The 15,571-nt window shown below is 33.4% G+C and overlaps 1 protein-coding gene across 1 annotated transcript in view; it reads left to right on the forward strand.

Annotated features, from left to right (window-relative positions):
* Positions 1-15,571, forward strand: part of CA10 (carbonic anhydrase 10) — a 657,942-nt gene that overhangs the window by 107,022 nt on the left and 535,349 nt on the right. Inside the window, exon 2 of the mRNA XM_051994265.1 lies at positions 6,906-6,980. Coding sequence (XP_051850225.1) covers positions 6,906-6,980 — 75 coding nt within the window. The remainder of the gene's footprint in view (positions 1-6,905; positions 6,981-15,571) is intronic.

Raw genomic sequence — 15,571 nt, forward strand, 5'->3', positions numbered from 1 at the left:
CACCAACAATGCAATAGTGTCCCAGTTTTCCCGCATCCCCTCCAACATTCATCATTATTTTTTCCTGTCATCTTAGCCAATCTGACAGGTGTGTAGTGGTATCTCAGAGTTGTCTTAATTTGCATTTCTCTGATCAATAATGATTTGGAACACTCTTTCATATGAGTGGTAATAGTTTCAATTTCATCCTCTGAAAATTGTCTGTTCATATCCTTTGACCATTTATCAATTGGAGAATGGCTTGATTTCTTATAAATTTGAGTCAGTTCTCTATATATTTTGGAAATGAGGCCTTTATCAGAACCTTTAACTGTGAAAATGTTTTCCCAGTTTGTTGCTTCCCTTCTAATCTTGTTTGCATTAGTTTTATTTGTACAAAGGCTTTTTAATTTGATGAAATCGAAATTTTCTATTTTGTGATCAGTAATGGTCTCTAGTTCATCTTTGGTCACAAATTTCTTTCTCCTCCACAAGTCTGAGAGATAAACTATTCTATGTTCCTCTAATTTATTTATAATCTCATTCTTTATGCCTAGGTCATAGACCCATTTTGATCTTATCTTGGTATATGGTGTTAAGTGTGGGTCCATGCCTAATTTCTGCTGGTATGTCACTTTATTAATTATCCAATCAAGGATTGCAACAGTTATATTACTCATCAAACATACTCAAGCCACAAAGTTGTCCTCACAACTATGTAGAATATCCTTTCTAAAAAGAATATAAAAGTACAGTATTTTCACAAATCACCAGAGGGTGTTCAGCTTCTCAATGTTCTGACTACTCTTCCCTCAGAAGTCTGAGTACCACTGCTGCCCTTCTCCTTTTCTCTAGTAGACAGATTCTTGCAACAACAAATGAAAAAAGAGAGAGAGAGAGAGAGAGAGAGAGAGAGAGAGAGAGAGAGAGAGAGAGAGAGAGAGAGAGAGAGAGAGAGAGAGAGAATCTTCTGTATTCTTCTAGGTTCTATCTGGAATCTTCTGTGATTATGTGCAGGTCTCACTACTTCCCAGTCTCCCATCTGTTACCTTTGTTGGCTTTTCTGGGAACTTCCTCCTGACTGTATGTGTAAAATAGATTAAATTACTCTGCTTGGTCTCAAAGAGTAGACCTAAGACAAAAATTGGAAGTTATTAGGAAGATTGACCATTTTTTTCACTTAACAAAAGAATAAATTTTCTAACAATTAGAAAAAGGAACTAAAAAATGAAGTAGCTTTGCCTTACCTATCATTGGAAGACTTTGAATAAATATCACTTACCAGGAATTCTATAAAGAGATTCTTGTTTTAGAAAGTGACATTGCTAGACGAATGCTAAAATTCTCTACTGGAATGACTTCCTTATTCTTAATCCATTTTTTTTTTTCATTAGAACATGTCTGTTTGGTTCTAAATTATGTGTACATCTGTATTTTTTTGATCATTTTATTGATCTTTGTTTTTTATATCATCAGAGTTTTCTCCAATATTCCTTTTTCTACCCCTCCAAGAAAACCATCCTATATACTAAGTAGTATTTTTAAAAACAAAAGAGAAAAAAATGAAAAAAAAATCAGTGCAATTAATCAATGTTTTTGAAAAAGTCTAAAACCATTTCCAATGTGTAACATATGTGGATATATGTCACTTCATAAAGGGGTAAATTGTGGGTTTTATTTCATATCTGTTCATTCAAGTCATGATTGAACTTTATAATTTTGTTACATTCACTTTTATTTATTTATCTTGTTAGTGTGGTTCTTTCCATTTACTTTGTTTTAATCATCATGCATATTTTTGCTTAGATATGCTTATTTCACTCTACATCAGTTCTTGCAGATTTTTCCATTACTTCTCTGTATTTTCCATATTTGTCATTTCTTACAGCACAGCAGTACTCCATTTTATTCATGTATACTACAGTTGTTTAGCTATTTCCCAATCAATGGACATCTGCTTTGTTTCTAATTCTTTGCTATTCCCCAAAGTGCTGCTGTAAATATGTTGATATATAAAGGGATTTTCTTATTATCAATGACTTCTTTGGGGTATAAGTCCAGTAATGGGGTCTCTGGTTCAGAGGATTTGGACATTTCAGTCATTTTATTTGCATAATTCCAAATTGCTTTCCAAAATAGTGAGATGATTTCATAATTCTACTAATAATATATTAGTGTGAGTATTATTCCAAACCCCTACAACAATGATTATTGCCACTTTTTGGAAATCAGTGCCAATTTATAGAGCATTTATTTTCCTGACTTCAAAAACCTAGGATCACATTCATAACACAGCAAGTGAGCAGAATAGGTTTTCAGTGGAGTCTCATTGTATCATTTTGCAAAATGTGGCCCAGAACATAGTTGTTTTACATACCAGAGAACATTTTCCCTCTACACAGGAGTACATTTTTTTTAATTTTTAAATTTTAAAGCAGAATAGTGCAAGCAGTAAAACAAAAATAGTAGATAGTTACATCAGATATCTTGGGTTCAAATTGTAAATCTACTCAAATAACTTTATGACTTCACCAATTTAGTTCATCCCTATACGTCTCATTTTCTTTATCTGTAAAATAAAGGTAAATAACCTTGCAAACTCAGGAGGCTCAGTGAAGATAAGGCACATATCAGATGGCTTTCAAAGGGACCTTAAGAAAGAGAGATTATGATGGTGGAATCAATAAGCTAGAGAAAACAGTATGATGGAAATAGTACATCTAGAAGATTTGGACATAGTCATGGAAAAAAAAATCTTTATCACAAACAAGCAAAAGAAAAAAGGAGAAGGGAGAGGAAATGGATGTTGTATAGAACTTTTGATATGTAAAAGAGGAGAGAGAGATAAGTTTGGTCTTTGATTTTTTCATAAAAGTATGAGGTCAGGTCCTATCTAAGAGAGTATAGTTGGATGGTTTGAGAAGATAAGGCTTAGCATAGCTAAACCCAAATCTCTCAGCACTAAGTATATCTTTTCTATATCTTTTCTTCCTCACAATTTATTGCAAAACCAGGTAAAATAAACTAACCATTTTGGGTTCTGTAATAAGCTGTGTGATATAAAATGGTGAACAATCACTGGACTGGGAGCCGTAGGAAACTTGAATTCTAGTTTACCACCACCTGTGTGTCTATTTTAACTCTCTGGGTTTTCTCTGCTTCAAGTTTTCTCACTTGTAAAATAAGAGTGTTGGACTAAGTAATCTCCAAAGTCTCTCCCAGCCCTAACATTTCTTGTACTTGTTTTGATACTCACATGGCTACAGTAATATAAGAAATATAAAACTGAAATATGTTTTCTTTACTGTCCAGAGAAGGGCTCTTGCTGTGTAAGCCCTTTAATCTGCCACTGATGACCACTTTCGTTGTCAGTACAACATATCCCCCGTGTGCTGGTGCATCTTTTAAAAAGATTCTAACCCAGGGGCCATGTAGAAACAGAACACAATATTCTTTCTTATTGGTCTGCTAGCTTTGAGAAATTCCCTGTTAAATCATCAGTGATTCTAAATCAAATGTAAATAACACAAAGACAATAGTTGGTGACCTGGAACAGAGTTATTTAAATCATAAAGAGACCTTCTGGAAACCAGAGATTTCTATGTGACTTCTTTTAAATGAGCTCTTTTTAAAAATTGTTTTCTTCATCACCAGCTCTGAAGTCAGGAGGACCTGAGTTCAAATCTAGCCTTAGACACTTAACACTTTCTAGCTGTGTGATCCTGGGCAAGTCACTTAACCCCAACTGGCTCAGCCAAAAAAAAAAAAAAGTTTTCTTCTTTTAATTTTCTTTCATTAATTCAGTTCTTCTTAGAAGCTTTTAAAATGCCTGTTTTTAAAAAAAATTGTCTCATTTTTTATACATTTGACCTTGTTATTGACTTTTGGTTTCCTTAATGTAGAGAATTCCCTCTTAATGCAGATTGCTTACTACTCTGTAACTTCTAGTCTTAAATCAATCCATTAGCAAGCATTTATTTATCACCTGCTATGTGCCATATGCTATACTACATTGTGGGGATTCAAAAACAAAATTAAAAAGTCTCTATACTCAAAGAGCTTACACTCTCTCAGGGAAAACAGAATGTAAACATGTAAGTAGATACAAAATATGTGTGAAGTAAATAAAAGGTAATTTTTAGGGGGAAGGTATAAAATTAGCCTGTTTAAAAAAAAGTATAACTTTAAACAATAGAGAAGGCATGGAATAGGGGACAGCAAGCTATCCTTAGATTCAAAAAGACCAGGGTTTAATACCTGGTTTTGACACATTTGAGGGTTTTTTAGAGATATAGTTAAATGGCTTGTCGAGTAGAATAGCTAGTAAGTATCTAATATTGGATTTGAACTCGGATCCTTCTGATTTTAGTTCCTGTATTCTATCCACTGTGCCACTTACTTGCCCTTCTGACACATTTTTTGACTGACCCTGAAGAAACCATTTAGCTTCTGAGTGACTGAGGCCAAATAGAAACAAATCAAGTGTACATAAGTATTATTATGGCAACATATTTGCTTTATTTTAAAATGTACCTCTTATCCACATTTTATTGTATCTTAATTTATTTTGCTAGATATTCCCCAATTACATTTTAATCTGCTTCAGGCACATGCAGGAATATTATGGGCCACAAGTGGCCCCCCTCTGTCTTAGACAATAATCTAAGTTCCTAGGTTGCAGAGAAGTTGCTGATCTGTATTCATGGAGAAACATTCCCCATCCCAAAAAATTTATAGAAGCAGAACAAAAAAGCTTTAAGTATAGTACAGTATCAATAGGCTGGTTCTGTTTTGGATTTTTTTGAAGGGAAAAGAATCCTTGTACTAAAATAAAGCATCCTAAACCGTACTCAATAAAATGCATTCATTTTCTTCAATCTCATCTGTAACTATAATACTTTGTTATTGGTTGGACGTTTTGTTTAAGTTGATTGATTCTAAGGCTGAATCTGGTTCTCCACAAAGCATGTTAAGGAAACTTTACTAAAATTCCTCAGTTCTTATCACTTATAAATAGATGGTGTTCTGATTGGATTTCCTTACACACAGCCATTTGCAATCATCTTTCGTAATTCCACTTTAGAATACATGCAATTTCTCAAAAAGCAATTGAAGAATACTGAAGAGAGATTAAAGTGTTTTACCACTTTAAAAAGAGTATAGAGGCAGCTTTGGTTAGCTATGTTGATCAGAATGGTCTACATATCTCTTCTTCCATTTACTATGATAGGTTGCCTTTGGAATCTAGAGACTTAGTTTTGAATTCCATCCCTGCCATTTTCTAGTCATGTCAGTTTAGGCAAGTCACTTCACTCCTCTGGTGGACTAGATGACTTCTAAAATCCCTTCTCTCTCCAAGTCTATGATCTAGCCATACAAACCTGCTAGATAATCTCAGTGGTAATAGTCTATCTCTTCCCCTTATGCCTTTGCATATACTAATTTTCACAAGTCTGGGATGTATTTCCTTCTCCCCTATACCACAAGACATCAATCCTTAGTTCCCTTGACAGCACAGTTCTGGGGTCAACTTCTTCCCAAGGGCTTTCTCTATTTCTGTCTCTCTCTCTCCCCTCTCTGCCTGTCCTTCTCTCTCTGTCTCTGTCTTCCTGTCTTTCTCCTTTTATGTTTATGTGTATATTAATGATAAAATATAAGCTTTTGGAGACAAAGACTTTCATTTTTGTCTACAAATTGTCTGCAGCTAGCAAAGAACATTATAGTATATAGCTCGTTTCCTAAATATTTGTTGTGTTGTGTTGTATGGTATGAAGTCGCATTGCAACTTCAGATAGACAAAACTAGATAATAACTGTTTCTATTATTATTATTAATAGTAATAATTATTACTTTTATAATAGTCACAGTGATCATTATGATTAATAATTATTGTTTCTATAGTGATAACAGTAATTGTTTTAATTAACAATGATAATTATTGTAATAACAATAGTAATAATATAACACAAATTATTATAAGTATTGTTAATAATAACATTCTTATAATAGTATTTATTATTACAGATGATATTATTGTCATAATAATAGCAATAATAATTGAAGAAATAGCAAGTATATAATATACCTCAATAATTATACTTAATATTATTGTAATATTATTCTTATAATAATAGTAATAATATTATTAACTATAATAACATTTTATAGTTTTATAAATTTGATGAAGTTACTTTACACATAATGTTTTATAACAGGGCTTCTTATATTTTTCCTACGTGCTAACTTTTTTTTGCCTGAGAAATTTTTACATATCCCTGGTAATATAGGTATATGATAGGTATACAAATCAAACATTTACTAATAATATATTATAATTTCCCAACCCCCAAATTCAGTTATAAGACCCTACATGGGGTTAGAAGCACAGTTTAAGAAGTTGGGTTCTAGAAGATCCTGGAGATACCTTCTGTTTTTTATAATCTACATAAAATGTTCCATCTAGATGTTGTATGTATGTGTGTGTGTGTGTGTGTGCGCGCGCGCGCACCCACACATACACATACATAGTAGAGTCCTAAAACATTTAATATGCTATTTGCTTAGGGTGGGTTAGAGTTAGTTTCTTTTATTCATTGCTGAGTCATGAGTTTTCTTCTCATTGTCTCCTTTGCTATTCATTTCTGATGTTTCCAGGGCAATTTTTGCTTTGGATATTTACTAAGGGAAATGGACATGATAAAGAAAATGGGATAAATATAAGTTGAACACTTTTAACACACGCACTTACAACACTGATATCTCTACTATCTAAAAGGGGACTATTTGGGAAAAAAAGATTTTAGCTGCTGATTTTTGCAGTTTGCCAATTGGATATAAAACAATTAACTGATATGTATTCATATTTCATATTCAGAGCTAAGACATTATACTTATTTAACAAAATTTTACCCTATTTTATTTTTTAGCTCAACAGAATTCACCAAAAATCCATGAAGGCTGGTGGGCATATAAGGAAGTGGTCCAGGGGAGTTTTGTTCCAGGTAAGCATATATGAAATATGTGTTTCTCTATAAAAAGTGGGGTGAAGGGAACTTTGGATGGAGATTCTTACTCAGAATTTCTGACATACTGAAGATTAAACTAGTATGTACTACAAAATAGTATCTTGTGAATCACTAGCCATCCCTACAAAGGAAAAGTGCATAGATAATGGCATCACAACCATCCTATACTTTTCAGCTTGGAACTTCCTATCATCTTAACCAGACTATGCCTTTAAATACAAACCTTCAATTTACAAGGTCATTACTACTACTAAGCAGCAGTTGCAGGGATGAAGCTTACAAATCTGATTGTCTGCTATTTGACTCAGATATACAGAACAACCTCTTAATGTTAATGAAAGACGAAATCTGTGAAGGCTGAATGTGGAGGAGAATCTTGCTGGGCTGTGTGCTGTCAATGATGTCACTTCAATCGAAAGAAAGGTCTGGACATGTAACAGAATTAGGGAATCCTGCCAAACACCTGATAAAAAATAACAGGTGAGATGAATAGAAGCAGCATGGGGAGAGAGGGAAAAAAATCATAGACAGGCCTAGATCTTGGTACTGCCAAACTACAATTTACCTTGCATGTGAAAATGAGAAAGAACAGGGAGAAATAAGCAGAATTTGAAAAAGATAAAAATGAAAACTATTTTTCCTCACTTCATTCCTAACTCTGTTCCTAGTTGCTCATGTCAGTTTCAAAGATTGTTTTTTTCAGAGTGGAGATTTAAGGGTCAGGAGGAATGTAGGGAAAAGCACAAAAATAAATGAAAGAAGGAAAAATAAAATGAAGTTAGAAAGAAAAGAGAGAAGTCCTTCTATCCTTTTAGAAGTGGATGAATGAGAATCAGTGTTGATAAAAGTAGAAGAAGGGAACTGCTCAGAAAGTCAGGGCTATATGCCAGAGATCTAAATCAAGATATGCTTCACATCTGCCAGGGAGAAGATAAATACTAATTCAATCACAGCATATTCTTCTAGGCCACCTTTTTTCCCTTTTCAAAGAATAAAGGAAAAATGGAAGGAAGGAAACAAGCATTTATTAAGTGCCTACTATATACCAAACACTGTGCTAAGTTCTTTTTTTTTTTAAAATATTGTGTCAATTGATCCTTATAACAATCCTAGATGATAAAATGCTATTATGTCCTTTACATTTATAGTTGAGGTAACTGAGCAAACAATAGTTAAGTGACTTTGTTTTGTTGTTGTTCAGTTGTTTGTGATTCTTTGTGATTTCTTTTGGGTTCTTTTTGGTAAAGATAATGAATTGGTTTCCCATCTTCTTCTCTAGCACATTTTACAGGTGAGGAAACTGAGATGAACAGGGTTAAGTGACTTGACCAGGGTCATACAACAACCAACTATCTGAAGTCAAATTTGAATTCAGATATTCCTGACTCCAGAACCACTGCTCTCTCTCTCTATTCGTTGAGCTACCTATCGCATCTGGTACTAGCATCTTCCAGAAACTTCTAATACATTGGGAAGTCAGTAGAATTTAAAAATGAAATGATGAACAAAACCCAACAGAAAGTTGTTGCATGAAGTTTAATAGCCAGGTTTTCTTCTAATGGTGGTGCTGGTGGTTTGTAGCAAATGAAGCTTCTGGCCACTATTTTTAACTTGTGTGAAGTTGAGAATATCTTTAAGAATTCTATACAGTTGAGATTTCATGTTTTCAATGAAACCAAGATAACAAAGCATGTGTACCTTTCTAAGAGAAAGATTCTTTATAGTCTTGGAATCACTGAAATTCATTTAATTACCCCAAAGTATCCTTCTACTGTTTCCCTATATGTGTTGTCTCCCCTTTTTAGAATGTGAACACTTTGGAGGCAGACATCATTTGATTGATTTTGCATTCTCAGCACTTATCACAATGCCTGGTACATAGTAAATGCTTTTTAATAAAAAGCCTAATTGTTTATGTCTTTTCATTCATCTATCTATCCATCCATCCAGAAATCTGTCTATTCCCTAAACCTAGAAAACATTACTTATCATATCTGAGTCATCCCTTCCAAAGAAAGCTTGTGTTCCAGAAAGAAAAAGAGAGCATGAGTACCTTACTTTTGAGGGGGGAACCCAGTATCCCTATTACAACACAAAAAATTAGGGGATTATTTACATTATAGAATGATTTACCCCTGGGTTCCTTTAGTTGGACAATTTAAGTAAATTTTGATTTATAGAGATTCATTTTACCCATAACTTCTTAGAAGGGTACCTATATGTACAAGGTATCTTGTTCTTTGTCCTCTAGACTGTAAACTCCTATATATATATATAAAATGATCAGAAAATGGAAATTCTCATCAAACATTCTGATAAATTTATTAAGTCCACCTGTATATAATTAACAACTTTCAAATAGGCAGAATATCCTGATATCTAATGCTCAGAAGGTAATTTTTTCTTGCTTTGATGATTCAAGCAATAAAGCAACCAAACACTAAGTTCTTACTATGTGCCAAGCACTTTGCTATGAATAAAATGGCAAAAAAAAAAAAATAGAACTTGTTCGTAAGGATCATGGTAGACAACATGTACATATATAAGTATAGGAAGAATTTAATAAAAGGAAGGCATAGTAATTGGGGGAATCATCACTTTAAAATGAGAGAGGATCTTAGAGATCACCAAATCCGATCTTTTCAGTACACAGATGAGAAAACTGAGGCACTTGCCTGAGCTTGTAAGTATGCAAGGTGGAACTCTCAAGTTCAGCATTGTATTTCATTACCCTTTATTGCCTTTCCAATTAGACAAGGATCTATGTGAAATGTTGTATTTAAGTAGTGTATTGAAGGAAGACAGGAATTCTGAGGCTGAGATGAAGAGTGAATGCCTTTTGGTCCAGGGAATGTTTTGTGCAAAGACACAGAGAATCATATATAAGGAATAAATAGAGGCTTGGTGTGTCTAGACCATAGAAACTAGGAAGGAGAGTAATATATGTTGTTGTTGTGTTTAGTCATTTTTAGTCATGTCTGGTTCCTCATGACCCCATTTGGGGTTTTCTTGGCAAAGATACTGGAGTGGTTTACTATTTCCTTCTCTATCTCATTTGTAGATAAGGAAACTGAGGCAAACAGGATTATCCACTGTCACATTGTTAGTAAATGTTTGAGGTTGTATTTGAACTCACTAAGATAAGTCTTTTTGCCTTGGAGCCTGGCACTCTATAAATTGTACTTCTAGTTGCCCCAATATATGATGAGTTTAGAAAAATAGATTGAGATAAAACTATAAGTCACTTTAAGTATTTATGTTTCCTTCCAGAGTAATTAGATCGACGCTCAAGTTGATTGGAGAGGAAAGTGAAATGGTGACACATATACTTAAGGAAAAGCATTTTAGTAGCAATATGGAGAATTGACTGGGGTCCACTGAAGAAGGGAGACCAATTAGGAGTTTGTTGCAATAATGTAAGCAAGAGGTGATGAAGGCCTGAACTATGTTGATATGTGTATGAAATTGATATTCCAAATTATAAGGCATCAGAACCAGATGTTTCAGGGTTGGCTTTAGGGACTTTATGGTAAAATGTAGAAAATGAGAATGCATTTGGGAATGGGTGTAAGGAAAAGGAGGAATTCTTCAGCATTCATTCTCAATTAACTGCCAAGTAAATTGTTTGCTTTGTTTAAGAAAGATTCTCTTGAAACCTTGGAATAAGTTAAGAGAAATGAAAATGGGAAACAGGAAAGAGAACAAGGAACTAGAGTCTCCTTTGTCCCTATTAACATCCTGGTATAAAGAGTCTTGACAGGCAATTACTATGATGTGGAGCATTTCTCTCTAAGCTCTAGAGGTACCTGTCCAGTGTGTTTATGGAAATGGGGAATTGAGTTGTGCTAATGGAAAGCAGGGCCTTACAGAAAGCCTTTGGCCAGGAGGTATGCCCCCACTTTGCACTTCTATAAGATAGAGGGGAATGAATCTGTTGACCCTTTTTATAGATGCTAAATGACAAGTTCTCCTGTGTGCAAACCTTTTTCCTTGGAGTTAGTAGGTAGTAAGAAGTAATTTTTTTCTTTTTTTTTTAAATTATAGCTCGGATACATGGATAATTTTCAACATTCACCTCTACAAAACCCTGTGTTCTAATTTTTCCCTCCCTTCTCCCAGCTCCCTCCCCCAGTCAGCAAGTGATCCAATATATATTAAACATGTTCAATTCTTCTATACATATTTCTACAAATATCATGCTGCACAAAAAAATAAGATCAACAAGGAAAAAAAATGAGAAAAAACAAAATGCAAGTAAACAACAACAAAAAGAGTGAAAACAACTCATATAATTTTTTTTTTAAAAATATAGAAGAAAACCCATCAGGTTCCTATTGTAGATAAGGCAAAGATTATTATTATACCCAATTTATACATGAGATAATGATGGTTCATTGTTATTAAGTGACTTACTAAGGATCTCAAAGTTTTTAAATGGATGGTCTAGAAATCAACCTCATGACTCCAAGTCCCTGCTACTTTTGCTTTATCATACTGCCTCTTATCACACTAAGCTACTCTCTGATGTGATAAAAGACTACAATTCCAACATCTATGAAGAGAAAAACTTTTCCTGCATGAATTTATTCAAACTGAATGGTAATTCACTTTCCTCTTTGTGTTCTTGAAGAGAGATGTTTAGAAAAAAAAGTTTTGATAATTCATTACACAAATATATTTTAGGAAAGGACTGATCATGGAAGAATAGTTTCAATTAGCTAAATGAACTTTGTCTTTGAACTGTCAAAATGAAGGATTATTCAGGAAAGTTTTAAGTTGTACTTCAGATCGGAAAGCAATAAATGACAAGACTGGCTAGTTGCACCAACGCTTATGGACAGCCCCAGAAATTAGATAGAAGTTATTCTTGGGGTGAGTTTTTTACACAATGTGCCATTTACAAAACTTGGTCACCATAGTTGAAAAAACCAAAAGAATGATGTCTCTACCTTTAAGTCCCTACCAAGGGCTTGCTAAAATATTTTGATTATTATGATTAACAGGTATCAGAGGACTTACTTTCAAATTCTATCTCCATCTCTAATGTTTTGTGTGATTTGGGGCAAGTGATTTAACCTCCCTGGGCCTCAGTTGCATCATCTATAAAGTGATGAAGTTGGACTAAATGACTTCTGATACTTCTTCCAATTCTAGATCTACAGTCCTAGTATCTGCCCTTCATCCTTGAATCCCAGTGAACTGTACCATTTAAAGTAACTTTATATCCATAGCAAAGCTTTTCAAAATATGCAAAATAGACCTAATAAGCTATAATTGAAATGTTTTCCTCTACATAGCTTTCCTTATTATTACAACACATATGCTACATCAAAATTATTTTTCCTAAGATGTTAAGATCTTTTGGATAATCCCTTATTTTGTGTATCTCTGTGTGAATACTGTTAAGTCTTCTCTCTTACATTTTTTTTTAGTTTTTTAGATCTGTTTTGTTTTATACATCATTAACTATATTTAAAATCTTGATACCTTCTATGGAGAAGTCAAGATAGTTAGTTGCTAAGGTATTAGTCACAGCCAAAAATTGCCATCAGGAAAAGTAGTTGATCCAGAAAGTTACTTGTATACTCTTTCGATATTTAACTGCAGTCATTATTATTCTATATTGAAGAATCCCATAAATAGACCAGTCTGATGAAGGCTTCCATGATTTCTGGTATATGCTGATCAAAAAGAGAGAGTTGTAAGGAACCTGATGATCACTCTAAAGTAGGGCTGGATAAAACTGTATCATATTCCATATACTTCAAGCTGTGCACCAGTGAATCCTAGAGCTACAGGTGAGGACCTCTGTCAATATTCAGTTTCTGATTTAAAAGATTTCTTTGATCTAGGTTCTCACAGTTAGATTATATTTCTGATGTTTGGGGAAATATTTCATTCTTTACAGTCATGTCTCATGTCCCAGGAGTTTTAAAGACATTATTGGAATTCAGTGGCTGAAAGAAGTAAGAAACAGGTAGTTCTTTGGTATAGTTGATAGGAGCACTAGGTTTGAAGTAAGAAGACCTGAATTCAAATTTAGACTGAGACACTAGCTATGTGACTCTGGGCAAGTCACTTAATTCAGTTTGCCTCAGTTTCTTCATTTGTAAAACAAGCTAGAGAAATAAATGGTATGGAACCATTACAGTATCTTTGCCAAGAAAACATGAAAAGGGGTCATAAAGAGTAAGACATGACTGAAAGTGACCTCAGTGTTAGATATTAGACACTAAACAATAACAATATTAGTGCTAGACAATACTCTAGGGAATCATCTAATCTAATCTCCTTATTTTACAGAGGAAGTAATTGAAGGTTAAAAGAGAGTTAAGTGATTTGTCCAAGGTCATATAACAAATTAGTTTCAAAATCAAAATGGAAACTCAGGTCTTCTGACTCCAAACCTCTTATTCTTCCCAGCATCCACAGTGTAATAGCCACTAAGTCATATCTTTAGAGAGAAAGGAACTAGAGAGTATCAAGTTCCAAATGAGAAAATGAGTTGTTGTTGATGTTCAAAGCATGATGGAATTGAAAAGTGCTATCCCAGAGAGCAGATGAGAAAAATATGTTGAGCTATCTGTTTATTAGGACCAACCTGGCTTGGTTAGGTAAAACTCATCACTAAGCTGACTGCGGGTGAGGAAATTTTTAACCACAGCAATTTTGAAAGGGATTTTATTAAGTTACTGAGGAATTATGATCTGTTCTAGTGGAAGGAATCCCCACATAGATATTATTAGGCATTCTTGAAGGAGTGAAAAAGTTCATTTACATATGACCTGATGCTTTTTTAAAACTGTTTCCCAAAGGTGATCTCATTATAGTATTCCTATGAGTTAGAATGAGGATTATTTTATCTCTGAAGAAATTTATTTTCATAGACACCAAATTATTTCTTAAGAGGAATAGTGCATTGCTGGAAGAATTAAGGCCAATGACTAACTCCATAAAAAAAAAAAGACACCCAAGTTGTGCTGTGAATCTAGCATTGGACCTACATTTGGCATAATCAGATTTCAAATCCAGCCTCAGGCAATTATTAGCTATGTGACTGGACAAATCACTTAACTACTCTCTATCTCAATTGTTTTTGCCTATAAAAATGGGAATGATAGTAAGAATTTCCTGGGTTGTTGTGAGGATAAAAATAAAATGATATTTAGAAAATACTATAAACCTTAAGATAATATAAATATTAGCTCTTGTTATTTTTGTGACAATGATGATGGAGTGGAGGAGGCGGAAGAGGAAGAAGTGGAGGATGTCTTAGCTATGAATTTCATTGAATTTTATTTATTGGATTATATTACCACTTTTGAAACTTCATTTTATTCTATAAAGTTAAATCTGATAACATATAACATCCAAATCAAACATGTAAATAATATATTTAATGCAGTATGGTGACAGTATTCCAGGGAGAATTCTCTGTCTAAATCTTATTGTACTGCATCTACTTTCTTGTGGTTTTAATCAGGTGTTCTTAAAGTGAGGCACATTTATACCCTGACTCTTCCACAATAATTCCAACAAATATGTTATTCAATTCAGTCATTCATTCAACAAGCATTTGAGGAACTATTATCAATCATGTACTGTGCTGAGTCCCATAGTTGGTATAAAGATAATTAAGTCATAGGTCTTAACCTCTTAATCTTGGTGGGATCATTAAAACTCAGCTCATATTGATTTTGAAGTTTAATATATAAAGAAATTTTAAAAATTATGCCTGATTATATAATTTAGTTAAATTCATGTATATGTGTATGTATATATCTATATACATGTGTTAAATATTAAATATAAATATATAATAGTATGTTTGTATTATGGTATCAATCAGAAGATAGATGAAGATTGCATCTAAATAGGAGAATTGTTCTGTAAGAAATGATAAGTAGGATGACTTCAGAAAGGCTTGGAGAGACTTACCTGAATGCAGTGAGTAGAACCAAGAGAACATTGTACACAGTAACAACAAGATTATATGATGATCAACTCTGATGGACATAGCTCTTTTCAACAGTGAAGTGATTCCAGCCAATTCCAATAAATTTGTGATGGAGAGAGCCATCTGTCTCCAGAAAGAGGATTGAATCACAACATTCTGTTTTCACTTTTTTTGTTATTGTTTTCTTACTTTTTTTTCTTTTTGATTAGACTTTTCTTGTGAGGAATGATTAATATGGAAATATGTATAGAAGAACTGCACATGTTTAACATATATTGGATTACTTGCTGCCTGAGGGAGGGGGTGGGAGAAAGGAAGGGAAAAAACTAGAACATACAATTTTGCAAGGTGAGTGTTGAAAACTATCTTTGCATGTATTTTGAAAATAAAAAAACTATTATTTTAAAAATTTTTACAAAGAAGAAAAAAATAAATAGGAGAATTCACAAGTATTTCTTAGAGAGGGCAAAGAAAGGAGTGGGCCTAAAAATAATAAGAAACATTATTTCATATCATCATGCTTTACAGGACCAATAAATACTTTCAAAAATATCACCATGAAAATGATTGTAATTTATGTAACAATAATGATATGATGATATAACAATAA

This window comes from Antechinus flavipes, chromosome 4 (assembly GCF_016432865.1).
Source record: "Antechinus flavipes isolate AdamAnt ecotype Samford, QLD, Australia chromosome 4, AdamAnt_v2, whole genome shotgun sequence".
Lineage (NCBI taxonomy): Eukaryota > Metazoa > Chordata > Mammalia > Dasyuromorphia > Dasyuridae > Antechinus > Antechinus flavipes.